A 27,588-nucleotide genomic window follows, 5' to 3' on the forward strand; every position below is an offset into this window, starting at 1 on the left:
GTGTTACTGTGGACTTAATTGCACTGCGAATGCAGAGTGTAAGAAGTTTTTCCAAATCTTGATTTCTGATAATGAGTTTTTAATCTTATCTGTATGGGCATATGCATATGAAAAAAGAAATCTTTCTGACTGATTAAGTCAACAGGCTGGAGTCAGCAGGCTGTCCTGGAAAAGGGCAGATTTTTGTGTGTAATTCTTTGAACTTGAGCATCATAGGAATACAAAGTTAGAGGGCTAAGTTCATGAGTAGAAAAACCATTTCACTCAACAGGGGTTGTTATTCCTGCAGTGGGAAAAGACTGTTCTGTCCTGGGATTATGAATAAATTGTCTGGCCAGCCAAAAAGGACAGAAATAAGCTTAAATAGTACTGCCTTGTCTGGAATAGTTGAGCTGCTTGGCTAGTCTAAAGACTACATTACCCTGGAGTAAAATATCTGAGTAATAAATAGCACATCAGAAATCTTGCCTACACTATCAATCAGAATTGTTACTGATTTTTAAAGCTTTTTTTATTCATATTCATTTATAACAACTAATTATGCAGTGTTTATATTTAGCCTTCTAAAAGTACTGTGTGTGTGTGTATTGTGGTCTGTCTTAGCTCTTGGCTACCAAAGGCACTGAGTCATGTGCCACAGACTATTTTCTGATGGAAGAGAAAAGCTTTATATCTAAAGAAAAGAATGAATGCAGAAAACCGCCATTCCAGAGAGTAATTGGTCCTGAAGAAGGGCTAGTGCAGCTTTTGAACAGCTGGTTCCCAGAAGAAGGATATGTTGGAAGAATTATCTTTAAAACCCGAGAGGAAGTAAGTCTGTTTTAGATAAATTGCTATTTACATAGGTAGCTAAAAATAGCTGTTAGGACCAGGAAACAAAAGAGTGCAATATTTATATCATTGCTTGGTGAATAATGTCAATGCTGTGTACATCTTTTAAAAACAAACATAACACTGACTCGGCACAACTAGCTTTAACGCACTTCATTAAGTATACCTGTGGAGCAGTAATTTGACTTCACTCAGCTTTATCACAAGCTGCCACTTATTCAACAATTGGATACTATTAGCTTCCTGTTGCAACCAATAGTTCCAATTTAATATCAATCAAGATTTTGACATGATATGAAATTAATTAAAAGTCCTTTATAATTTTACTGAACAACAACAACAAAAAAAACTTGGGGGCATCAAAACTGGTTGATAACTGTAGCCTGGTGTTCTGTTATTCCGTTACCTGTAATCCTCCACTATTAATTACTAGCCTTCGTTTTTTTTTCATAATAAAGTACCCTAGAAAACTCAAATGATGGTGAAATTATCTGTGGTAACTCAGAATAGTGAAAGAGGTGTTTGTTTCTTTTAAATCAAAGTAGGACGATGGCATGATTACTTCAGTTTAAACTAGGGGCAAAACAACGGCCGCATCTTGAATATATGCTAATGCTCAGGCTTGTGAGAGAGAATAGGCCAAAAAAAAAAAAAAAAAAAAAATAGAAGACAGACATCTAATGATCTTATTTTCAGAGGCACTTCCTTTGACCAGTTCTGTATATAATAGTGGTTGCTTAGTGTGAACACAGCACATATGTACACATACATACATTTATATATACAGATTTTTACATACCCAACTAACAAGATCATTTGTAATGAAAAAATATGCACAACTTCATTATAAATTTACAAACAAGTGTTTCTTAGCTCTGATTATTTCAGCCCATCTTTTGCTTCAACTTCAATGTGACATGTTTTATTACACAAAGTATTTTTTTTTCCTTTATTTCAAGCTATTCAAATGATTTTTGAATTTTTGTTTCATTACTTGGAGCAACAGTTAAGAGGTTAAAAAATGGTCTGTAGAAATAGCAATATATTTCATTCAGTTGACTACAACACTTAATTTGGTAGTGTGCTCAGCCACACATACATGTATTTGTGTGCATATGTACATGTATTTATTTTTATACATATATATGTAATATATATGTCACTGCCATTCCATTCTTTCAGAAAACACAGATGATTAAAGTCTGTATTAAAATTCATGAAAAATATGCTGTAGTTTTATCCTAGGATGCTAGTACAGCAAAGCATTATCTGTAATTCGGAGCCCTTCAGGAGATGGCAGCCGACTCAGATCTTGGAACTGGAAATGTAGCTGCACATTTGCATGGAAAAACAAGGCGCAGTGTCTGTGTGTCCAGTGTGACACACAGTTCATGGTTACATTGTACGAAGTCAAGCTATGTTACAAAGGGAGGAAGAGAAATGCAGAACTTGAGAGAGGGTGCAGGAAAACTGTAGTAATTGCGTAGATCCTGAAAAGGGACCTAGAAGTAGCTTTGCTCTTGCTCCACATGGAAAATGGACTTCTTGCCCTCTGAATTCCTTCCTTTGTGCCAGAAGCCAGGTGTAGCGCAGGGCCAAAGAGAGAAAAAGGACACTTTGCACCATCTCCCATCTTAGTGCTACCATTATAAAACAAAATATAATTATTTTGTGTACATCAAGGAAATAAAAAAATTAATCTTATTTTTGTATAAGGTGGCACAATGCATACGTGTGTCTTCATTCCTTGCCTCCTATGACAGGTGTTTAAGACATTGATTTTAGAAACACAGATATTTATTAGCAATATAAACTTGACAAAATGGTTTATAGAGAAGATCTGCATGTAACGAAATAGAGCCAGGGCAACAGCAAAATTTGATTTCCATGAAAAAAAAAAACTTATTTGACCCCCAGCAATTGGTTACCTCTCTGAACAAGATGAATTTGGCTCTCCTTTTTTTTTCTATAGAATTTAAATGAGAGAAACTTCTTTCAAGAAACAAAGGAAGATGCAACCATCAGCTCTGAGGATGACAGTTTCTTTGTTCAGGTACATGATGTTTCCCCGGAGCAACCACGCACTGTCATCAAAGCTCCCCGCTTTAGCACAGCTCAGGACGTCATACAGCAGGTAAACAGCGTGTTGCTTCCATTTAGCAGGTTCCACAATCTGTAGGATGGAGGTTGGTCTCACACAAAAGATGTGTTTTGTTCTCAGCACAAGCTGAAGAATCTGTCCAGTAACTGAATCCGTGATAATTTTGTCTTTCTTTCTCTGCTTTTAAACAGACTCTTTGCAAAGCTAAGTACTCTTACAGCATTTTGAGCAATCCCAATCCAAATGATTATGTCCTGTTGGAAGAGGTGACAAAAGAGCCAGCAAACAAAAAGTCCTCAACGTCTAAACCATCTCAGAGGATTCTCTCGGATCAAGAGTGTGTGTTTCAGGCCCAAAGCAAGTGGAAGGGAGCAGGAAAGTTTATCCTTAAGCTCAAAGAACAAGTTCAGGTAAAAGGTTAATTAAATACCTTGCTGCGGGCTTTATTATGTCAATGGTATGTGATCAGTTTAACAAGAACATACTCTTAATAGGAGGGAGACGCTAAATAGTCAAATGAGATTTTAAAGTGGCAAAAAGGCTGACTTGATAAATGATAGTAATGCAATTAGTTTGAAAAAAAATCCACAAACCATAGAATTAACAGAAGTCTGTAAGCAAGCTGCAAAAAACAGTGTTGAGAACCTGCATTTAACAAAAACACTTTAGCCTGGCTATAGTATGAAACAATTTCATAAAGCAAAGCCTCTTGCTGCTGTGCTTTGAGCCAAGCTGCCACCTCTTGAACTGTTTTGTATGAGCTGCTAGTACTAGCAGCTCAGTACCTCTGCTTGACATTTTTATCAATATTTATTCAAGCTTAAGATCAGGAGGTAAATAAAATCTTAACAGAAGATGCCTCGGCATTTTACCGAGAGAGGAAGAAGAGACTACCAAAAAAAGCATAGTTAGTTACATTTTCTCTGCACCTCCTTTAGTTTCTTCATTGCAAAACTACATCAGTTACATTCAGCAACATGATTTTCTCACAGCCTGCAACTCCCATGACGATGTTTATCTTTTGCTACCAGCTTTCTAATTTTTGAAATCTTCTGGCTGTGGTGCCCTGCTTCCCATCAGAGTAAGACAGGAATATTCAAACAGGCGGAACTTAAAAACTGCTGGAATAAAGTCCCCTTTATTCCTACTCAGTGAAAAAATATTTCTGTTGTTTTATCTCAGGCTCAGGAAAATAGAAGGATTGCAATACTTAACTGCTTGGGGAAGTAACTGCATTCTTCTTCCCAGCAGATGCCATCAATCCATAGCAGTTGTTGCTTTAAAGTAACAGTGTTGTGAGCGCTGATCTTAAAAAAGTTTATACCAAATTTGCTAAGCATAGTCTTAATCTTTGACAACACAATTTTCAATTAATTCATTTATTGAGAATAATGAGAAAAAAAAGCTTGACTATTCAGTGCACAGCTGCACTGAATTTCAAAAGTCAAGCCTGCTTAGAAAAAAAATGTTTTCATATTAAATATATGTATTTTTTTTTAACAGGCAGCACGAGATGACAAAAGAAAAGGCATTTCCTTTGCCAGTGAACTCAAGAGGTTAACCAAGTCAAGTAAACAGTATCGGGGATTTGTATCACCACCTCTGCAGGTCTTGCCAGACAGTCCACAGGGCAAGGATGAAAGGTCTGCATGCAGTCTCACTTTTAGTGACATAATGGAGTAATATCCACCACTGCCTATGTACGGTCTGTTCAGGTATGAGATACTTGCTTTTGATTCCAACTCCAAACAATCGTTTAATGCATAATACACGCTGTGTTTCTTTCAAAGATGTAGTTGGGTAAACCATAGTGAGGTACAAGGGATGGACAGAAAGATCAGTGAAAACTTCGTATATTAGTGGCGTGCGCAGACGCAAGTACCTGCACGTACTGGTGGTCAGTAAGATCTCAAATTACTTATTATGGCATTTACTAAAGTGAATCCAAATGATCTGAAAACCAGAATTTTACTCTGCCTTTCCCCATTTCAAAAACAAAGAACAGAATGTTGCAGCCTATTTTATTTTATAATATATATTTTAAACAAGTAACTGTGCTTAGTTAACATCTTGCTGTGAGCCAACATAAATGGAAGCATCCAGCAGAGCTTTTGCTGTTATTACATGCATATAATAAAATCGTTGGGACTGATGATATCTTTTCTAGCTGAAACAAGTTTATGCTTTTAATTTCTCCCTATATGGAAATTTTGCCAGATTTTTAAGCATTTTTACTATTCTTTCTGTATTTCTTTAGTTTATTCTATCTTGCTTGACTTCAAATAACAAATAAAATACACAACATAAGACTTTCCCATTTATATAAAGATGATACATCCAACGTCTTTCCCGCTGATTCACACTAACCAGAGATTTGCATAATGCTGCCTACTACAGCACTGAGATATCATTTGAGAAGTTACAGCTCGTTATAAATGAAGAAGAAATCTTTTTCAGTGTGGATAATCCCATCTCACATATGAATTCAATTAGTTTACTTTTCCTTTCCACATTTACTAGTTATCAAAATATTGTTTGACATGCATTGTCATACTATTGATAAATTACTATTTCACAAATGATATTATTTGAATTCTGACATATGTCAAATATAAACAAATTTGATATCTTCTTTCTAGGTTACTATAAAGACCTATCATAAAAAAAAAACTGAATTCAAGGAAAGCAAAGTAAATCATGGAAAGATCCCAGAACATTCCCTCTTCTTCTGCATTTGTTCTTTTATTTTGTTGAGAACTGGAATTTACATCACTGAAGCCTTCTACAGTGTCCTTGGAGAAACCTGCTGCGGTCTGAACTGGTCAGTAATTGTGTGGCCTGTGCTACAGAAGCTCAACGCTGACACTGCTTCTGGAGTAACACACTCGCTCTGGGAATGCCGAGTGGGATGGTGTAGATTGGAAAGGTGCCCGTCACCTATCGGAAGATTCCCTTCTTCCCATTTATTTTCACATCTGCAGATTCTCAATAGGCAGATGAAGCAGTTTTCCTGGACTGTATGTTATAAACAAACATGTCCTGCCACCCCGCCTTTTTGTTTTAAACAAAAGATAATTTTAACTAGTTGCCTTAAGGGAAACTGAATGCAGAGAACTAGAACCAGAGTGTTACGTGTATTATATTAAAATAATGCACTTTTACCTAAAGATTCCTGTTAAACACTGTGTTAAGTGATTGTAAAGAGATTTAAATATATTGTAACTTTCCTGGTATATCAGTTTAACTTTGGTGAATATACACAAAATGATCAAATTATTTATGGTTTATCTACTTTAACAAAATAATGTACAATAATACCTAAATACACCTAACTGGTAGTGATCCTTTGACAAGGAACAGTATTTTCTTCTTATAAATTTTAGTTTTCCAGACTTATGTTTAAAGAAAGAAAGAATATTTATTATCATGTTCCAAAGTCCTGTTGTATAATATATTTATCATATACTACTTTTTAGAAACTGCAGAATTTTCACCTCTCTCTGGCTTTAGAGGAAAAAAATATATAAACTTTTCAGGTTGTTTCTTTTCAGCCAAAAAGTTAATATCTGAAACTGACCAAACTTAAAACAGTAAAAACAGTGTACTGAAAAATGTAATTAACATTTCAAATTCAAAGTACATTTTTTGATAAATCAGAAAATGTCTATAGCTTTTTTTTTCTTTTTTTTTTTTTTTCCTGACTTGCCTCTCAAACCCAGAGAGTATACGGAACTCTTACACTATAACTCCTGAAGTTTTTGTTTACATAGAAACACTGTTGTAAAGTTTTATACATGTTTGCTGAATTTGTCTTTGGAAGTTTAAATTAGTTATGGCTGTCTTTTTTTTCCCCCCTCCATGGGAGTTATTGTTGTACTTAGTTATTTAAAACAACCCATACCATTCCCCTCTGACTTCCCACATGAACTGTATCTATCTGTGGTGAATACATTGCTCAACACATGTTTTGTCTCCCTGTGAAACACCCTGAACAAAGCATTTCAGTCACCTGGTGCAAGTAAATGAAGTAGTTCCTGAATATAGGGAGTGACTCAGGCAATCAGCAATTCCACAGGAGCATCAGCACTCAAGCACAAACAGCTGCTGCTGCCAGGGGAGAAGCTGCATCAGGCAAAGGATAGAAAAGCAATGCGTTCAAAACGTTTTCTTTCGCTAGTCAGTGCAAGGAGAACAGGGAAACAAGTCACAGACAGTAGTCCTGTGACAGCCAAATAAACAGAGAAATAATTACCGAATAATAATAATAATAATAAAAGAAAGCAAAGTTGTTAATTGATTTATAAACAAGCAGGCAGAGCCTACATTGTATCACCAGAAACTATGAAGTCTTCAAGTACATGCTAGGGAAATTCATACAAGGTAATCGTTACCAAAGCAGAAAGTGCCCCCTTGAGGTCATTTCCAGCTTTCAAGAAAAACAACCACAGACTCTTAAGAAAAATAAAAAAATCAAATCTCCTTGTGGCATATTGTGGAGGCCATGCACTTCCCACTGCTAATCTTCAGTACCAATGGAGCAAAACAACATTTTGCAATTCAACAGTCATTTTCCCACTCACAAAAACCCCCCAGCCACCTTCCAGCTCATTCATAATACTGTAATAAGGAAAGGACAGCTGTAGTTAAGTTACATTGTGTAAAGCAGCTCTGATACTAACCTGAAATCTAGCTGCAATTTGAAAAGCAAGTTTGTACTATTTCCGCTAATACAATAATTTTCTAGTTGCAGAAACAGTTTATTAATAGAGGTACCTGACATCAGTCAAGGTAGCTGCTTTTGTTGTTTATCACAGTGAAAGGAAACTATTTGGCTTTACAGGCATTTAGAGGTTTGTATGGCTAATTATACTGTTCAAGTATTTTCATTAATGTGCGTATATTAGTTAATCAGTTTCAGAAAGATTCTAGATATTGGTAAACATCAGAGTAAATTCTTTTTTGTTGGTGGCATGCGGTTCATTATTGGTAAAGTTAGAAAGGATTGCAGTATCCATTTGCATCGGTTCCAAATATCCTAAAAATGAAAATACAACACTACTTAAAGCACTGAACAGAGGGGTTTTGTTAACGTTTGTGAAAGCCCAGTTAAACAGATTTCATGTGCTGAGTTATTATTCTAATAGGAAAGTTTTATCCTGCTTATCCACAGATTCTTAGGACAAGACTGACAAAGTAACTTTTGTGCCTTTCCATACTTTTGGCTGGGCATGGACATCAATTATGAAAAAAATACATTCATTTTTCACGCTACAAACTATTTACAGGAAGCAGCGTCCAGGATAAAGTTTGAAAGAAAGGAATGTAAATAATCAACACCTTCCAGAAATGTGCAGTCTCTGAGTGGTAGCAGGCCTCACTCCGAACAGTTTACATGTGGAAATCTCACACCCAGTTGCCTACGGGCCATAGAGAAGTATTTTATTCTGTATTATTATTTTCAAACCACTGTTTTCTACCAGTATCTTGTATTTCTCTGTGTAGCATGTGCTGCAGTGCTCTGACTGCATGGGACAAAACTTGGGCAGCTGTGGATCCTGGCCCCACTGCAGCACTGTTCAGTTTTCAGGAACGGGAGGATGCCAGGAGGTAATCAGTAGAGTCCAAAGGGGTATATGGTTTTTTTAACTGTTAAATTTGGGCTCACTATGATACAAAAATACTGTTTCATTTTTTATTTTTAAAATGTAGTCACTTTTTTATCTTTATTTCTGTGAATATTAATAGATGAAGTATCTCAATGGCCATCTTTTGAAAGCAGTCTGCCTCTAGAGATCATTTTTTAAAGAATTAAAGACTTTAAGATGGATGTTTCTAAATACCTTAAAAACACATCTTCTTATATTCATAGTTTGCCTTTAAGAAAGAAGAACTTGCTGACAGAGTTACATTCAGTAAAAGGCTGATCTGCAGCTTCTGAAACTGAACTCTTCATTCTGCTCTAGCTCTCCATGCTGCTAAGCTTCAGCTAACATTGTTTCTTCATCACCTGGTGTTACTAGTCCACTATAAAATTCAGTTTACTTTCAGGGTAGCCCACTGAATGTAACAATGCTGGAGTTTTTTCTGACTGTGATAAATATTTTCTAACTGCAATAGTGCTAGATGTTTGGCAAAATTAGCAAAATAAACACAAAAATAAATAGCAGTAAATAGATTTCTCTCCCATACACATAGGATATTTCAGAATGACTTAATAGTTGTGCATGCCTCTTAAAGTATGTCAAAGTATTCTGACAATGCAACATCACTATGTGCCAGTCTTCACATTGTTTTGAAATTATGTAAAATGTACAATTTTAAAAGTGACTTTCCACCTGGAATATCTTCCTTCTGCTGACTTGAAGAATAAACTTGTATTTGTATATGTTGTAAAAAAAAAAAATAAATGGTTTTAAGATGTGGACTCTGCTTCTGCTTTCCTGAACTGACAAAGTACTGGTACATGAAAACCTTGGATTTTTCCAGAGTTTCAATCATATCCATCTTTTCAATCACTTAAAAACTAGAATAGTCAGAGTGAGTTAGTCAAAAGCTATGGAAATACAGAGCTAACCAGAGAGAAACATGTGGAAGATGCTATTTATTTATGTATTACCCAGTAGTGCTAAGCAAGCTGTTTTGTAATCCACATAGTAAAATATGTATTTTCTAATCCATTAACGGACAGGTGCCTATTCCAAAACTGTTTGTGAATTTATGTTTAACTACTCAGAATTAGGTGAACCAGTCTCAGTGATACTAAAAACACTTATTAAAAACAAAGTGAATTATTGCTAAAAGTATCCAAGAACCCTAAATCAGAATACAGGACTAACTTTTCCAGAGGAAAAGAAATATTTTCTAATTACTGTAAGGCTGTTAGTGCCTTGAACAAATGCTTTGCCCAACTTAAAACATGCATCACTACCACATCACACACTAAACATTACAAAACCTCCTCTATAGAATGGAATCCATATAAGGGCTAATTCTCAATCTGAAGTTATTTCCTGTATTTTACTTACTGTTTACAAAGCCAACATGAAATCCAGCACAGATTCTGAGACAACCAGACTGACCAGCATTTGGGAATGAGGATCAGACTGTATTGCCAAGATAAAAAAGTTTAAAATCCTTACCTTGAATTTGTCCAGTATTCTTGACGGGGATGGTTTGTTGAAGGCGCTGTTGTGGACCATTCAATTATGGAGTTATTTCAGAACTGGAATTCAGTAATCTCAATTTGCTAATAAATACCAAGGAGATTTCATTGGGAAAAAGAATAAATAAAATCATTTCAAGATAAGAGAAACAGTTAGGAGACATAAGAAAAACAGAAAAATGTGTGACGCATACTCCAAATCTCCAGGTATTTTAGCATCAAAGAACTCAGTACTAGGTAAAAAATTCAAAAAATCTATTCATTTATCAACACAATCCAATGATTTTTCAGAAACACATGTGTATTTGTATATCTATTAGAAAAATAAGAAAGTTTGTAAACAAAAGTGTTATACTAAAATACATGGTTACAAACAATTTTTAAATGATCTGTTTTCATATCTTTTAAAGTTACTGATGACAGTTAAGTTTACTGTGGTTCCCAAATCTGGAAAACGCAGGCTAGACGGTGAAATGGAGAAGTGTTGTAACTGTGTGAAAAAACTGCTGTTATTTTTTCTTAAGCTTTTCTATTGTCAAGCAAAATCCTACTTATATTCTTTTAATGAGTGAAACTTTCTTTCAGCTGATCTGTCCCCATAATTGAGTCAACTGAATGTGACAGAAATATTCATGAGAGGGATGATTCCTTTAAGTGTTTAGCAAAATCCAAGGGTTTGTGAATAGCAGTCTCACTGATGTGTTGTTGAAGATGTTCATTCAGCTCTTCAGTTAGAAATGAATCCGTTGGTGAGAATGTATCCTGAAAATCACAGCAGAGCAGCTGTATTAGCAGGCCAGGCAAGGATGTATTTGCAATGAGCATCTCAAATTAGCAGTCCTGTTTCTCTCCCATGCCCTCGATCACCTCCTAGACCAGATCTACAGAACCAGCCGCCCCCTGAGATCAGACCTGATAGTAAGTTTCTTTGGGATAGCTACAAAGTGATGTATCCAATAATCCTTCAGAAGCTCTTGGTTTTCGTGAGGATTTTCTGTTTTGTTTTAAACTGTTCTCCAAAAGAATACCTACTACACACAGCCACAGCCCCCAGCTCTGAAGGAGCTTACGTACTTCTTCCTGTTCAACAGCTCACAAAAACTTAACCAAGCAGCTCCAATCAAAAGGCTAGTGAAAACATTAATGGTGAGAGGAGACGGTGTTACAGAGTAAGGAAGGACCCGTCTGTGCCTTGAGAGACCCCCTCAGGCGCAGGGAGCCCTCTGCTCTTACCTGGCATTCAGACAAGGAAGGTCACGCACATGATTTATACCTCCCTGATAAAGTCTTAGCACGCACATGGGCAAGTGCTTCATGCATGCTCACTTGAAGTTAGTTATACTCAGAAGGTTACACTCAGTTGTACTCAGAAAGAAAGAATGAGAGCCTCTCTTCCTCAGCGGTGCGCAGCGAAAGCAAATTCCCATTTAGAACTTCTGTCAATATGGGACAGATAGGGCAACACCCAGATACTGCCAAAGTTTAAAAGACCTGAACAGCCAAGACAGCAAGCAAGGCTTGATGGTAATTTCCTAGGTACGTCCATTACAACCACCTGAAGTCACTACTTTTTCTCATATCTTCTTCTTTCTTTGTTTCCATTATCTTAAAGAGCATCTCCTTGTTCAAGCAGTACACAGCCTCCCTCCCATCTGCTCTTCCCAGCCTTGTTCTGTCAGAAGTGCTAATGTGACACCCTGGCAAGACAGGTATGTCTAGAAGCTGTTACAACAGGACAGAATTTAGGTACAAATACATTTTCAGAAGTGTCACTAAAATGGAAAAAGTCTGCTCTCAATACCTTAACTGACATAAATGAGTGAGTTAGTTATGAATTGGAGGCACTACTGAGGTTAATAGCTTGCAGAGTTTTCATTAGGAAGAAAGAGAATTAATTATCACTTTTTGAAGGACACAGCACTCATTGCACCTTTAATGGGAGTTGGCATCTGGAACATATCCAACGCTGAAGATGTGAAAACTGTTCACCCATTTCTCCTCTTCACACATTAGCTCTTTGTTCCCTTCAAATTTACACTTTAAAGCTATAAACTGACACTAATGGGGATCAGTGTCCTTCCACATACTGAACCAAAGGCTCTGGGAATTCAGCTGTCTTGCCAACTCCCAACACTGGGAAAAGAAAGCTGGCTTTTTGTTAGTGCTTTATAAACAAACATTAGTTCATCATGACAGAAAAGGGACAAGAAATCTGCACTGAGCCATGGTAGAGTCCAAAAGATAAGAAAAATAACGGCCACGGCATTCATCTAGTTACATTAACTGCTGCCATGGGAGACGGAACTATTCATATAGCTTTTCACCCTTTTAGGGTCAGTGCTATCTTAGGTTAGTAAAAAATACTTAACTGAGAAAGTACAGAATTCAGAAAGCCAAACTAAGTGTGCTCATGCCTGGGCACTGCATAGTGAGCCAACAGATGATACAGACCGTATTGATACATAATAAAATGTTTAAAAGGACAAAGAGAGACAGTACCTTCCTTCTGGGTGTTACTGATGCAACAGGAGGATTAAAGGTCATTCCTTTCATGCTGTATGTCTCAAAGAGTTCCGTAGTAGGCCTATAATATAATCACAGTTTTCTCAGTGAAAGAAACACAGTAGGAGATAAGTTTCCAAAATGAGAATATACGCTTTAATATTGCCGCTAACCAAAAGCAACCCTCTTTCCCCCATTTTCCCTGATCCCCCATCAGAGTAATGAATATAAACTAAAAAAAACTGGAAGCCAGCAGCTGGGAAACATGGCAAGTGAAAATAAAAAGTATCTGGCTACCACTCAGCAGGAGCACCGAGGAAGAAAGTGAGACAAGCGGCAGTTCTGTCATAGCCTGCCAGAACTCCAAGCACTCACTGCTTGCCCTGCACGTATCTCCACCTTTGAAAAAGTCAAAAAATATGTGGATATGGGTTATCTTGTCCCTACAATCTACCTGAATTTCCTAAATAATTCCAAAGTCCCTCATCAAAGCATTTTGTGAAAACTAAGCAGCCATGGAAGAAAAGGGAAGACTATGACAAGGGAAAAGAAATGGTAAAAAGACAGGAACAGAGCACAAAAGTCTATGCAACATTAATTGCGACTGCAGGAAGAAACTAGGTATTTTCACAGAGTTTGGGCCACTACCTGTGCTTTTCAACACACTCAGAAAGGATCTGGAGAAGATGGTGAGCGGTAAGTTCAAAATCACCTGAGGTAGTAACAAGAGTAGCCTGTGAAGAACTGCGGACAAAACTTAGGAGACTGAGTAACTGGTCAGTAAAAAGGCAAATGAATTTCAGTGTGTAACAATGAACATACAGACATACAATCTCAGCTCACATAAAAAACAACAGGCTCTGACCTGAGCATTGCTGAGCATGTAAGGAACCAGATCTGGATGTTATGACAAATACTTTCAGCAGACTGTGACCTCAGTGCTGTGTGGCAGTTAGAAAGGAACAGAAAGCAATATAAAGCACTGTTACATCAATGCTAATTCCATGGATCACCCACATCTCAAATACTGCTCTCAGGTCTAAACTCCTCATCCTGAAATATTCAAAATGCAAAGTATTCAGGAATGGGCAACAAGTATGATGACGGATATGGAACAGCTCCTGCCTGGGATGGATCCCTTCAGCCATGAGCAGAGACAGTAGGTGGAGAGACAATATGACAGAGGCCTGCAAAGTCACGTGTGGCACAGAAATGACATATTGGAATAGATTGTTCACTGCCTCTCCCAGTGCAGGAACTTTTCAATGTACATCAAATGATGCACGCAGGCACCAGGATCAAAATAAAAGAACGCAGTTCTTAATACAGTGAGCTGTGTTAGAGCATCTTTGCCAAATGATGCTGTATTTGCAAAAAGTGCACTCTGGTTCAAGGGACACTGAACACTGTTTTGAAGAGAATTCCATGGAAAGTTACTAAAAGAACAAGACATCAGGTTCAGGAAATCCCCTGGACTGAAACCAGTCAGAGGCTAGGACACTGCTCAGAGGAAGTATCGTACAAGCTTGCCCTGTTTTTGCTCTTCCCTAGGCATCTGCTTACAGCCGGTATTGAAGGCAAGATACAGAGTTAGACAGATTTCTGATCTGAAACAGGATGGCTGTTCTTATGTTTTAACATTCTCTGGACTTTCTGCTGCATCTTGGTTTCCAGTTAACAAGGGACAGCCACAGTTCAGCAATCTTGATCCATATTCAAATCAGGGCTGCTACTGAGGAAGTCCAGCTATTTTGGTCCCGTGGGAAGAAAGCACACTGCACACTGAGATTTTTACCCTTGTCAAAGTCTGCCAACAAGCCTCACAAGAAGAAGAAAAAAAAATCGGTACTGGCAGAAAAACAAAGGAAGTAAGTTTTGAAGATCAGAATCTTTTAAGTTTAGAGATTTTTATTTTCAAGGATCCCTTTAATACAGTGTAAGCAATTGCTACTGGTACTGTTTTTAAAATGGAAACTCTTTGATAGCTCACCTTCGGCTCAAATCAGGTGAGAGAGCTCCTGAGCCTTCAGCTGGTGCTCCAACAATAAGATGAGCTGCAAATTTCTGCACTATTGGATGATAGTGCCTCTGAAAGAAACAAAGGAGAAAAGCAGTTGAGTGAGGGGTAAGCAGTTATATATTTTTCCCTGGTTTCTTCAATTTATTTTAATTTCAGTAAGATGGAAGATTCTGCACTTGTTTTAGATCATGAAGCTGAGCACACAAAAATCAGTCAGTTTCCAAGGTTAAATTAACAAGAACACCCAGTCATACGCCTATTCACCAGTAGCTGGCATGCTATAAGCCTAACTCTGCAGTCAATCTAATGCCTTCTGCCAGAAGGCAACAGGAAGGGTGCAGGAAGTCCTCCCCAAACCCCAGACCCTTGCTAGAATCAGGGTGTTAAGTTGTTCCTGGAGAAGGGAACTGCCTGGGAATTTAACAGATGAAAAAGCCTCCAAATGACTCTGTTAAGGCAACCTGCACTGAGATCAAGGGTGGTAGTATCACAAGGGATGTGTAACATCCTCTTTTGAGCTCCCTCAAATGAAAGGTCCCTAATCCACTGTACTGCTGTCCCCCTGGAGTATGTAGCAGGCTCCTGTAGTAAGTTTTGATGCATGAGCCTAGAGATCTCTGTTCTCTAATTGTGTAACCATATAAACATTTAGCAGATGTTTACTACTGGCCTTCCCAAACCACTCAGCTACTCACTAACCCGCAGTAAATGAAGCTCCCACAGTGCTGTGTTCTGAGCATTGCAATGCTCTGGTTCGTCTAGTTCTGGGAGATAAACTCCACTGCCTTGAGATTCGTTGTCTAGTAGGAGGTCCATCTTTGGGAATGTCTGCAATGGAAACAGGGACTGAGTTACTTTTGTTACACATCCAATTATAAACTTAAACCCAGAATTCATTCCATTTTATTCAGTCTCAGTAGCATTTAAGAATCTTGGCAAAAAATTCAATCACCTTTAACCGGTAAGCTAAAAATTCCCACAAGTGGAACTTACGTGCATTAATACCCTGTTTGTTGCCAAGATCCCAATGCTGGAGTTTGGAAGTACATGGAGACCAAGTGTAGAAAGTCGCTTCATGAAAGCAAGAGCTCGCTGCTGGGACACCTGCTTTCTCCGCTTGGCAAGCATGACATCCAGGCACTGGAGCACAATCCCTATATCATCGTTGGTACCACCTCAAATCAGGTATTTAACACAAAGAGTAAATAATTATTCCACGGAACATAAAATACTCTGCAGTTGATGTTGACTGCATGCTGGAACCTGAGAAATAGTCTGAAAGTGTAAGATATTCAAACACAGCACTAATGTGATACAGGTAAAAACACTCTTTTTTGGAAAAAACTAGTCCAGCTTTGAACAGAAACAATGTATCTTTCCTTCTGAGTTCCTATATAAGCAAATGTTTATTCCATCAAAAAATCTAAAAATTAGAAAATGTTTTAACCCTAAGTACACCCACTGTTTCATCTTTTATAAATTGCTACATTGTGCATAGATCTCCTTTAGCCTACCCAGAACTGTAGGATGTTTCTTCTCCTTCTTCCTGCCTTATTCAATATAAATTTACAAAAATTAGCATTCAAATTATGTAAATTTTAAACTTTATAAGTATCTTTTTTCATAAACTATTGAGCCTCAGAATTATTACTGGAAAATTTGATTAGAAAATTTGAAAAAACGGAACTATAAAAATTAAAAATTTTAAACATTAGATTTTAGAAAACAATCTATATTAGATATTAAAAATTTAGAATAGAAAAATTAGAGATTTTTCTCCATTACAGAAAGAATCAGAAAAAAATTATTTAAATGGACAATGAAAGAATGAACTAAGAAGTCAAAAAACTTAGTCTAAAGAGAGGATAAAAGCTAATCCAAGATCATGTACCAGGAGTTCCTTAAAGCAATGACATGATAGAAACTGTTACTACATCCTGCAGTAATAGTTTTAGTATCTCTATCGCAGCAGTGCAGTGTGCATCTTGAGGAAAAAGTAGATGAAAACAGATAGCCACCCTTTTCAAAACTCAAATATAAAAAACACCTTAATACAACTGCAGTTTGTTAATACTCTGTTTACGCTAAAAGCAAAATAGACATCTAGTTACACACTGAAAATAAGAATCTGAAATTACCTGCATGTAGGCTGAACAGAGTCTTATAAAGATGTGTGTAGAACTTCATCGGATCAATATTAAGAACATCACCTATTAACATAATCCCAAATAAACACGTTAACTCCATTAATTTATCAGATACTATTAAACAAAAATATGCTTTTGAAGAGCTCTTACCTTGACCAGAGAGTATGTGGAAAGCACTGAGAATGCAATGAAGAGTCTCCCGATAGGTTAAACCCTGAGAATACAAAACTGATAAGCATCCAGAAGAACTTCAATTTAAGAAAACTCTTAAGAAAAGTAAACTCAACTTACCCCTGATGCAATGAGAGAATGAAGAACAATCAACAGGTCATCAAAAAATTCCACATTTATGAGATGGGCAAACCTTGAAGCAGAGGATTTTTTTTTTTTTAGCTATAGATATTGTCCGCAAAGTCAGTCAAAGTATTTTAACTTGCTAAAAGTGAAGCTAAATCAAATGCTGTTGTGTAATCTGTCTTCCCACAGTTACACAATTCAGCCTCCAACTGCTCATCATGATTCCATAGAGCACTACCGACATGCTCATTTCCTTTAGTAAGTTATCAAACTTAAATAATGCAATCACATCACACCGGCTGGGTTTGCATCACAACAATCCTATGCTGGCAATTTCATCACACACTGGTATGTTTTTAGAAGTAGGGAAATACTTCCACAAAGAAATAGTGTAATTTCACCAAATTCATAAGAGATAGTGTTCTGCCATTGTTTATAAAAGATATAATCAAAAAACCTTTAGCTCTGTATATCTTCTCTAACACACACAAAAGAATATGGACTCAATTCTTACTTTGCAAGACCTTCTAGCACAGCTGGCAAAAGTGGAGACTTCTGAGCTTTCTTCAAGATTCTGAAGTATGTTAAAAATACAATATTCAAAGTCTCTGTGTGCTGAAGGAAAGAAAAGAAAAGAAAATACATAAGCAAGGAAAACAGACATTTCCAGTTCACTTAAACAAAATTAAAAATGTTCCTAGTGCTACTGTACTATCACATTAAACTACAGCAATACAGTCCGGAGGGCCAGCATCCATGATTCCGAGACAGCACACCTATTTGTGGGGCAAGACACATGAGGGAGGCACCTCAGGAAAGGGAACAGTACAGCGTCTTCCATCCCTCCACCCTTCAAGGTGCCTTTCCAGGGGCTGGCAGAGCCACGCAGGTCAGGAGACCAGACAGCAAAAGCCACATCGCTGGCCCAGCTGCCACCTCTTTGCAGCCCAAGCCTGCACTCAGGCCTCTGAATTCTGGCCTGGCACTCCACTCTTCCAGCGCTGAAGAGCCCAAGCCCTCCTGCCCCTGCTCTGTGCCCACACAGTCTCTGAGCTGATCAGCTGCTCTTCCCCTCAGTTCAAGGTAGCCCCACTCCTCCCGTCTACCGGCCACTTCGAGAAACTGGTACTATGTAATAGCTGTTAACCATACGTAGCAAGGAATAGGACGCTTGGAGGACATAAGATTGTGGATTAAAATACCTTTTGGTGCAGAGAACAGAAAGAAACAGGCATGGCTAAAATGGCTTTTCTGGTTACAATGAGTGGGCTCTGTTTACTAAAATCTATCCTTCTGCACAAGTAAAATGTAAGCTGCTATGGTTAACCAGAGGTGTGTAATGCTGCTAATTGGAGGTGGAGGGGAGACACTTGGTAACAAAAAGGCTAGGAATTGCTGCCTTGTAAAAATAGGAAAATAAATTCTAAATTACTTACCAGCTTCAGCTTTTTTTCTTTACTTTCTGAAGCTTCTGCTTCCAAGAGTTCTCGTTCCAGCTTCTCTTCTGCTTTCTTCCACTGAAAACACATACAGTTGATTTTAAGACGACAGTCACTCCAGTAAATTAAATGTTTCCAGTTAGCCTGAGTATCCAGGTTCCAAACATATCTAGAAAACAAATCTTCTATCTTGGTGAGTTGCTTTAAGTTTGCAATGCCACAGGATAACCAGCTTCTTATATATGCCCCTTCCCAGCAGCCAACAAAAACAACGAATTGAAAGCATTATCAAAACCAGAAAGAGCACAAAGATGAAAACAAAATTAGGAAGATCAATTAAATTCCCTGCAGAACATTATGAATGCTCTGAATACAGTGAAAACACTAATTACTGATGCTGAGAGCTAACAGTGGCAACAAAGGAAGTGCAGTCACTGCTAGAACAATTTGCTACCTAAATCCATTAAAACACAGCATGAGAAAGCACGAGTCATACCTTTCTTTGCATTCTTGAAAGATTTTTTCTTTTCTCTTTGTAAGTCATGAACTTTTTCTTTGGTGCAATGTCTTCTGAGTCTTTTTTTAATTCTACTTCCTTAATTCTTAAGTAAAGAAATACTTTTAAGACCTACAGTAAAATAAAATAAGGAAAAGATGATCCACAAGACAGGAATAGAGAGTCTACAAAATCCTGGATTCCATTCTTTTTATTTCTTTCACGTTCCTTTCCATAGCTATTGCTCAACTCTGCTCCCAGTCCCTTTCCCAGCACTGTCTATTTCTAACTCTTCCTCCATTTCTCTGTCTCACTTCAAGTCTCCCATATCTCTGTCTGGATGTGCTCTCCTCTTCCCAGTCTCTCTCCCCTGCCCCATACCTCTCCTTTTAACTCTCTGGCTCAGCCTACTTCTATACTTCCTGTTTGTTCTGTCAGAGTGATGAAATGCTGCATGTCACTAGCTAGCACCTGCATTAACTTTCAGATTTTTTTAAACAACCACAGAAAAAAAATGGAAAGTACAACAGAAAGACACTTACCTCAGGCCTGACATCATAATTTCTACCCTTCACAAGACCAGAAATTACTTTAACTACACCGAGTGAAGCAAAGCCCAGCTTGTCTTGTTTAAAGAGCTTTTTTACTGCCTCAAAGCACAGTTCAGAAATCTGAAAGGGAAATTGAAACAAATTCTTTTGTAAAGCCAAGTCCATGACAATAGCTAATGAGAATATTGATAGTATTCACTTAGTGGACAAAGCCTGTGAAATAGTGAAAAGATATGGCTACATGACTGGGATATTGTGGGATAAAGTTCTGAAATAAATTATTTTCAGGAAGAACAGAAACTCTTTTCCTGATCAGAAAATCGCTTACCATTTTTGATGTATCATTCATGAGCGGAACAATCAGGACAATAATGTTATTGTGGAAGTTAAAGTGAGGTAAAGCCACAAGCAGCTCACACAGGCACTTCACTGCAATCTCTGCTAGACCTTTATATGCTTTTAATGAGATGACATTACTTTTCTTCAGCTTCCTTTGTTTCCAGTCTGCACAAAATAGTATTTTTTTTAGTTATTATTGTGCAAAATGTAGGAGAGCTTCTACAATTTATATTTTTAGTTTTTGCAGTTTTCTACACACTCATATGAAAGTGCTAGTATGAAAGACAGGCTTAGGTAGCAACATTCATTCAATCACAGAAGGTAAACTGCGTTGCAAACAATTTTGCTTTTGCTACAAAAAATGGGAAGTGCTGACTTTACCTTTAATTGTTTGTTCCAGATTTTCCAAGTAGAATTTGTACTGACTTACAAGGCCTTCTTCAAATTCTCTTAGTTTCTGAGTTTCTTTTTTAACCTGTAAACACAATACAAATGAAATTTTATTTGGAGAGCTAAATACTGAAATTAACCAGCATTGCAAAACAACAACAACAACAAAAAAACAACAAAGAAGTTTTTAAATGAATATCAGATATCTGAGAAGTTTTTTCCTCTAATCAGGCATTCCTAGAAGCGTACTTAAAATAACACTTACTTACATGTTCTGTGCTTAGAAGGCCTTTCCGAATCAGGCCTATTTCACTAAAAGGGACTAAAATGAAATTTGGCACAAGATGTTATTTTAAAGTTAAAAAAGCTCCAAAAATCAAGTTATCCTGCATTTGTTCAGCATATTATTGAGTTCATAAACAGAAATCTGTGCCAGTTAGGTGACAATGCTGCATAATTTGCTTTCTTTACTGTTTCTTCAGTCTGAAACAAAGGTTTATGTGCAAGTAGTATACCAGGTTTGGTATACTACTTTTGTACACTACTATTCCCCTCCATTACCACCCGCGTGTCCCGTGTTTATTGAAGTAACTATAAAAGAATCAAAGGCTCAGAACAAAAACCTCTGCCCCCTAAAGTGTCAGAGTTTCAAAATTTCCACAAGAACTTGTTATCCTTTGTACCAAATTGTAAATTTGTATTAAAAGAATCAGTATTAATATTTGGTATAACTTAAAACAATCTGAACTACTAGTAACACTCCAAAAAGAAACTTGGTATTTCACCTTGGTAGCCTTTTCTGCTTCAGTCAGAGGCCGAATTTTGTAAGAAGGAGCAATATCTTTGAATATCTCCATCAAAGAAACCATGACCAACTTCCGAACAATCACAGCCACATTAGGATCCTGCTCCATCAGCATAGCACGCAATTCTTTCAATTTTTTAATCTGGTTGAGAAAAGAGGCAGTCAAGGACAGCCACAGACCACCTTCCAAATCAATTTATAAACATAATGTACACTTCAGCAAAAGTTAGCCACAAGAAACATGCCTCATACTATAATAAGTAAGTAATTCAGCATTTACTCAGACTCTATTTAGCACTGCATAACGAGTCAATGTTTCTTGAAACATTAAATAATCTAACAAAATTAATATATATTTTGGGAACATTCAAATGACCATGGCATTACAAGCTTATACAGACTTACAGAAAAATAACAGCATATCTCGAAACACTGAGTTTCAGTTACAAGTCTGAAATCAGAACAAAATCGCTTGAACAACAGGTACTGACAACATTATTCCTAAAATCGCGTGTATTCACAGAGAAGCCAATTACTTCTGAACAGAGCAGATACAGTCACCTAGATCTTCACTGGATTCAAAACCACTGTACCAATTTCTGGCAAAAGCAACAGTTTCACTGTTTGGAATCCCTTGGGAGGAGGGGCAAGACTGATCTTTTTTCCTTATTCCAGTGATACATTTTGCTGCTTTTGCTATTATTTGGTCATTTATTTATTGATTTTCTGCACAATATAGGCGTATATAAATGCACACCAAGTAAACACTACCCACATTATTTTCTGGGTCAGAGAGAATGGCAGATGCTAAAGCAGCGATGTGAATCTTCCTTTCTTGCAGCTTTCTTCTTCTTTGAGCAGCCATTTCCTCAGGAGTGAGGACAGGCAGGGGTTCTTCATTAGAGTCTAGCACAAAGTGTAAGGGTTAGAGAGGAGGGTCACTGGGGAAAGCATTTAACAAATACCATACTGCAAACTACAGTTTTAGATACTGCATTTCAAAAGGTACTATGATAACCCCAGACAACAATATCACATGCAATTCCAGAGTAAAGGCAGCTTTAAGGAGAATTACCTTGCTAGAGCTTCTATTAAACCAGGACTTAATTTTCTCTTGCACTCCAAAATCTTATTCTTGCAACAAGAAATGGACCAAATCTATTTTGAATAATCTAAATTTATTTATTTATTTATCAAAATAATCTATTTTGAATCTGAAAATGGTTTTCACAGTGATAATGTATAAACTCAACATATGATCCAAGCTGTGCCAAGAAACAGCAGTGCCTTGCAATTTGCAGCATATTTTTCACCATTCACTTCTTGGTTTAAAAACACAAATCATTCATTTGCCTTTTCTGAGGATTAATTTGCTTCGAGTATGTCCTCCTTCAACTTGTGACCTATAAGTGGCAGAGTTAGAACTAGAACTATTACTTGAATAAGACTCTCACAAGATAACAAACTGAAAATTGAAATCTAAATTTCCTAGTGTTCTGATATTTGATGTTAAGTAAAAAAATGTCAAAGGCAGTAGTATATACTCAAAAACCTCCATAGGTCTGTGTCCTGAACTGCATTTCAAAACTATCTCAGAATAACAAATCTAAAACCACACCGTATATTCCTTAAGATCAATTTCCCTTTTCACTGGCAAAGATGACACAATCGATGTAAAATTGAAGAAAACACCAATGCCAGACAAAAAGCAAAGTAATCTTTAAGAGAGTGTGATTCTGAAAGCAGTTGTGTAAATTCTGTTCCCTGGAATTCTAATAGGTGAAAGAAAGATCTGACTCACTTTTGTGCTCTGCGAGTAACACGACAATGAACTGAATATATTCAAAAATACCCTAAACAAAATTCACTTAAATTATATACTTCCTTAAAGAACAGCAATGTCAGTGATTTTGAAAAAAGAATAAGCAGGATGTTTTATTACCCTCTGCTACCTCCATTTCTTCTGTATCCTCCTCCTCTTCATCCTGTGCAACATTCAGAACTGCAAAGATAGTGTGTCTAATGTCAAGCATGTAATAGATGCTTTGGAATTAAAAAACAAATAAATAATATACAGCTTAAACGACCTTGCTACTATAATGATTCCAGGATCTGTGTCTTACCTGGCTTTTCCATGGTTTGAGGAATAATACCACCTTTGTCTTTGATGGGCAGCAGATGAATGAGTTCTTTTTCTGGCTCAGTCTGCATGCGTCTCGGCATCTTCTCATATTTGTCAATTACACTTTCACGTTTTCGTTTCTTGATGTGAACCGGTTCACTGAACAATATAAAGCAAACTAAGTCAATTAACCATCTAATTAGACATGAACCATATATGACAGTATAACAGCTGGATTGTGTGTTCACGATTAGAAAAACTAACGATGGTTGATCTTATTACATGGAATATTTCAGTGTGTTGACCATGCCAGAACCAGTCTCAATCAGTGTAAACTGAGTGTAAACATGCAAGCAAAAAACATCGATTTAGTTAAATGATTTTTTTTTAGAAAAATCTAAGTAAAAGGTGTAACCGTTTGCAGTACAGGCACATCTCTGAAATGTGTTATCTGGTTTTTTTTTTGTTTGTTTGTTTGTTTTGTTTTTTTTTTTTAATTAATAAACTAAAAGCCAGGAGTGATGAAGAATCATTCTGTGGAAGTGAGCCATGTGATTACATACTCTCCCCCTCCTCTGTCCTATAACGGGAACAGCTGCTTTTGATTTTGTAAGAGGCAGAGTTTCAACTAGGCACATTTGAAGAACTCTGGAAGCCCTGAGCTGAGCAACTGCTTGGCTTCAGAAAGGAAAATCACACATAAATGAATTAAGTTCATAAAACTGTGAGTGTGCCCAGTAAGCATGGCACAGTTGTCCTGCTCACGCACTGTAAGGCCAGCGCATCAGCTTTGCCATTCCTGGGCAGATCAAACACTCCTATGTGCCCAAACGCTATGCAGTGAGCACAGGACCTCTGCACATCTGTGACTGATCAACTGAGCATTCCAAAAATACACCTGCTGTGAAAACACAAGAAATTCTGTGTTATAAAGGACACCTGGAAGCAGTAGCACTAGCTGGTTTTGAGATGGCACTGCTTCCATTAATGTAGCAGCAAGGGACTAAGGGGCCATTCAAAGTAAGGCAACAGTGATGAATCCAGACAAGGGCAAGCACCCTTAGAAAACATTATTTCAGGCCCAAATATTAAAAATTTTGAAAAAGAGTAAGTAAAATACAGAGAGACAAAATGGCAACCATAAAGATCTCAGCACAGCCTTATTAATTTCCTTAGAAACTAGCCTATGTTATTAATAACTATAATCAGCATTAACAAGTTAATTTGCCACAGATTGACTAAAAAAAAAGTTAGAAGATACACTCCCTCTCTTTTCTTAAAAACAGTGAACAATGAGTTTTGCTCATTTCAATGTTCAGTCTGAAAAAAAAACTGTTTCATGACTAAGGAAAACTGAAATTTACAGAGAAAATTAAAAGCCCCTTATAGAGGTTAGGCATCCAGAGTCTCCTCTCCCTCATCAAAAAAAAAGGCAAGTTAGTAATTTTAAACAGTCATCTATCTACTCTGTACTACTCTGTAGAATTATATTTTTTAACACTAAAGGATAAAGCACCATCCTTTGCTGTTTTTCATTTTAACTCTTCCTAACACTTTTTACCAGAAAACTGGAAATAACTTTTTTGTGTGTGTGTGCGTTTTAGTACTGTATGTTTTAAGACATGATCTCCAGAGCATTTTTTTCAATTTGCAAAGCAAGACGTAAAGTGGCTGAAAGCCCATGACAGGACCTGAACACTCTGTCAAATAAATACCATATGTAGAATAAAACATTTTTCCGAGTTTGAGGAATGTTACTTCTCTCACAGTTAGCGATCTCACAGGAGTGAATACTCTGCAGAAAGAATATCCTGAGATACTCAGAGAGGGCAGGCGAATGTAGCCTTAAGGCATTAATATACTAATACAGACTATCCTGACAGAAAGAAAGAGCTGAACTGGAACTCCAAAGAAACAATTGAATGAAAGCGACCTCCTAGTAAACGCGTTACATTACATATTACCAAGCAAAGCTGAATTACTATGAAAAGTAGGCATCACAACAATACTCACTTAGAAGAAAGATCTCTGGTTAAAAATGATGCTTTTTGAGCCAAATCTTCCATTAATTTCAAGTCATCCTCATCCATCATGTCCAGTGGAAGAGCATCTTCCTCCTCCTCTTCCTCTCGTTTTTCAGCTTTTTAGAAGACAACATATACAAATTAATATATTTAAACTTGAAAACCTATCCTACCTACATCTGGCAGGTCATTTTACACCTTACTTTAACCTTGATCTCATCAATCTTCACAAACATTAGGCCAAAAATTTTATCCCCTAAAACTGCCCCTTTATTGAAGCATACAATGCTGACAGCAAACACGGTTTTACTACCTCTATCTGTCACATCTTGTTGCCAGAATGGCTACACTTTGTGTTTTTCACAAAGTTATGAAAGCAATTATTTGTGCATCCTATATTAATTTTTTAAAACAATTTTACAACATAAAGTAGTAGCATATCAGAAACCCTCATGCTTTTGTGTTCCTCTACTAAGAAAAAAATTTGAAAAGTTAATAAATTCGCTGCTCCTAACATGCAAATACTTACCAACTGTTTTTTTCTTGTATTCCTCCAATGGAACAGGCTTTCTACAGACAGCATCTCTGACAGCCTGCCTTAGCTTTTTTTGTTCTTTTCGATACTTCTTAGCAGCACTCTGCTGCTTATATTGTTTATTCTTTAGTTTGTTGTCGAGTTTTATTTTACTCGTTCTCAGTAACTTACGAAAACTGGGAACTCGTTTTATGTTTTTTCTCTAGGAAACAAACAGAAAATACAAGTAACTGACCTGTTCATAGCCCTTGTAAAATTTAATTTTACTGTTTTAAATCTCACCAAGCACGTATTTCCATCAGTGCTGAACAACTTGTTTCTTGATTCCAAATGGTATCCTCAGCTCTAAGCTTAGCCAACTATGTTACGAGAAGCCAGAAAGCGTTCTTTAAATATTCTTTTACTAAGTATAATATCCATTCACTTTTAGACAGATAAAAAACACAGATTTTCAAAGTCTGGCAAATAAATAGCCAGGATACAGTTCGTTGGCCCACACACTCCCAAGCACCATCTTCTTTCTTCATGATGGTGCTCTTCCCCAGCACAGAGTAAGGTCAGGAACTCTGGTACAAGGCTACAGCCTCAGGCAAACGTCCTGATGCAGCACACTTCAGTGCTGAGCTGGGGCTCTATCCTCCCACAACTGCGCGACGCAGCAGCTGTGAATGGGATATGGGTGCCCAGGTCCATGGAGCCACAGTGGCCAGGGGAAGGAGGATAAGAGGAAATCCCAGATGCACAGATCAGTTTGAGCACGTTAGACCAAAAAATACAAAATGCTCCAAAGAGCATTCAGGATCCTGGAAACAGACGTGGTTTATGTAGTAAGGGGCATAGGAAGGTAGGGACTGGTGGAAAAAAATGGCCATAATTTTAGCATTAGTGAGGGAAGAAGTGACTCCTCAGCAAGGAGACAAGAGACTGGACCAGCACAGAGCTGTCAGGTCTGGAATTTTTGTCAGTTCACCTTCAGTCTACCCCTTTAGATGTGGCTTTGGGGAAAGAGCTGAAGAGACAGAAGCACAGAATCCACAGATTACCCTAGATACCATCGGTACACTCCAGGCCTGAATGAAGCCGTGAGCCATTATTTTTATTGTGATCTCCTTATGAAGAACTTGAATAAAATGCTTACCTTAAGCACCAGTGACCACAGCATTGACTTGCTGTGGTCCGTTTTTGTGAAGGCTGAGAATATGAAAACTCCAGAAGTGTCACCTCTTGATTCTAAAAGACCTCTGAAAATACTGCTGGTCAAATCCTCAGCCTCTTCACAAGGCCTTTCCAAAGGTGACCCTTGTCTCTACACCATCCACATAAAACCGTAAGCCAGAACAGCTAAGGTTACCATCTACCTAAACGACCCTTCCAATTCGGCTTTTTCTCTCCAGATATCCTGCTCTCTGCTGAAACGCCTATTCTTCTCGTTATAACGTACGTAACTGACACTGCTGTATTTTACCACCTGCCCTTCCAGCACTAAGAGCTTTCTCGTATCTTACCGCCTAAAGCCACGGCACACCTGCTCTGCCCGGAGGGATGCGCAGCCAGCGCAGGACAGCAGACCCTCAGCCCAGGAGCGCCGCCGGCAGCCCGGCCGCGGCCATGTCGGCGCAGGCCGGGCGCGCCCGGCAGCCACACGCGGAGCCGCATGGGGCCCAGGCACCGCCGCGCCGCCCGGCTCCGGCGCGTCCCCCGGTCCCGGCAGCCATTCCCCCCAAGCCTCTTACCGGCTTCATGGCGGCGGCCCCGAGCGCGTGCGGCTCCGGCCCGGCCAACGGAAACTCGGCGCGCGGCAGCACCCGCCCCGCCCCGCCCCCTCCG

The 27,588-nt window shown here is 37.9% G+C and overlaps 2 protein-coding genes across 2 annotated transcripts in view; one reads left to right on the top strand and one right to left on the bottom strand.

The window, feature by feature from the left end:
* PLCE1 (phospholipase C epsilon 1) overlaps window positions 1-9,351 on the top strand; it is a 166,845-nt gene extending 157,494 nt beyond the window's left edge. The window contains exons 29-33 of the mRNA XM_062580694.1: window positions 604-810; window positions 2,804-2,965; window positions 3,124-3,342; window positions 4,436-4,647; window positions 5,572-9,351. Coding sequence (XP_062436678.1) covers window positions 604-810; window positions 2,804-2,965; window positions 3,124-3,342; window positions 4,436-4,615 — 768 coding nt within the window. The 3' untranslated portion in view covers window positions 4,616-4,647; window positions 5,572-9,351. The remainder of the gene's footprint in view (window positions 1-603; window positions 811-2,803; window positions 2,966-3,123; window positions 3,343-4,435; window positions 4,648-5,571) is intronic.
* Window positions 9,352-9,766: 415 nt separating this feature from the next.
* NOC3L (NOC3 like DNA replication regulator) lies at window positions 9,767-27,575 on the bottom strand. The gene is made up of 21 exons (XM_062579947.1): window positions 27,495-27,575; window positions 25,756-25,963; window positions 25,216-25,342; window positions 23,204-23,361; window positions 23,023-23,082; window positions 21,856-21,986; window positions 21,061-21,222; window positions 20,267-20,360; window positions 19,875-20,050; window positions 19,538-19,666; window positions 18,996-19,127; window positions 18,497-18,577; window positions 17,575-17,675; window positions 17,055-17,127; window positions 16,914-16,977; window positions 16,755-16,826; window positions 15,610-15,791; window positions 15,316-15,444; window positions 14,587-14,684; window positions 12,594-12,678; window positions 9,767-10,856 (listed from the first exon to the last, which is right to left on the bottom strand). The coding sequence occupies exons 1-21, from the start codon at window positions 27,501-27,503 to the stop codon at window positions 10,725-10,727; spliced, it is 2,403 nt and encodes an 800-aa protein (XP_062435931.1). The 5' UTR covers window positions 27,504-27,575; the 3' UTR covers window positions 9,767-10,724.
* Between the last annotated feature and the right edge of the window lie 13 nt (window positions 27,576-27,588).

This window comes from Rhea pennata, chromosome 7 (assembly GCF_028389875.1).
Source record: "Rhea pennata isolate bPtePen1 chromosome 7, bPtePen1.pri, whole genome shotgun sequence".
In the NCBI taxonomy this organism is placed as follows: domain Eukaryota; kingdom Metazoa; phylum Chordata; class Aves; order Rheiformes; family Rheidae; genus Rhea; species Rhea pennata.

Excerpts from the sequence above, each read along its gene's own strand:
- NOC3L (XM_062579947.1), bottom strand. Across the intron at positions 23,362-25,215 it reads ACCAGAGATCTTTCTTCTAA|TGAACCGGTTCACATCAAGA; the intron begins GTGAGTATTGTT and ends TATATTGTTCAG. Across the intron at positions 19,128-19,537 it reads ATTATGATGTCAGGCCTGAG|GTCTTAAAAGTATTTCTTTA; the intron begins GTAAGTGTCTTT and ends ATTTTACTGTAG.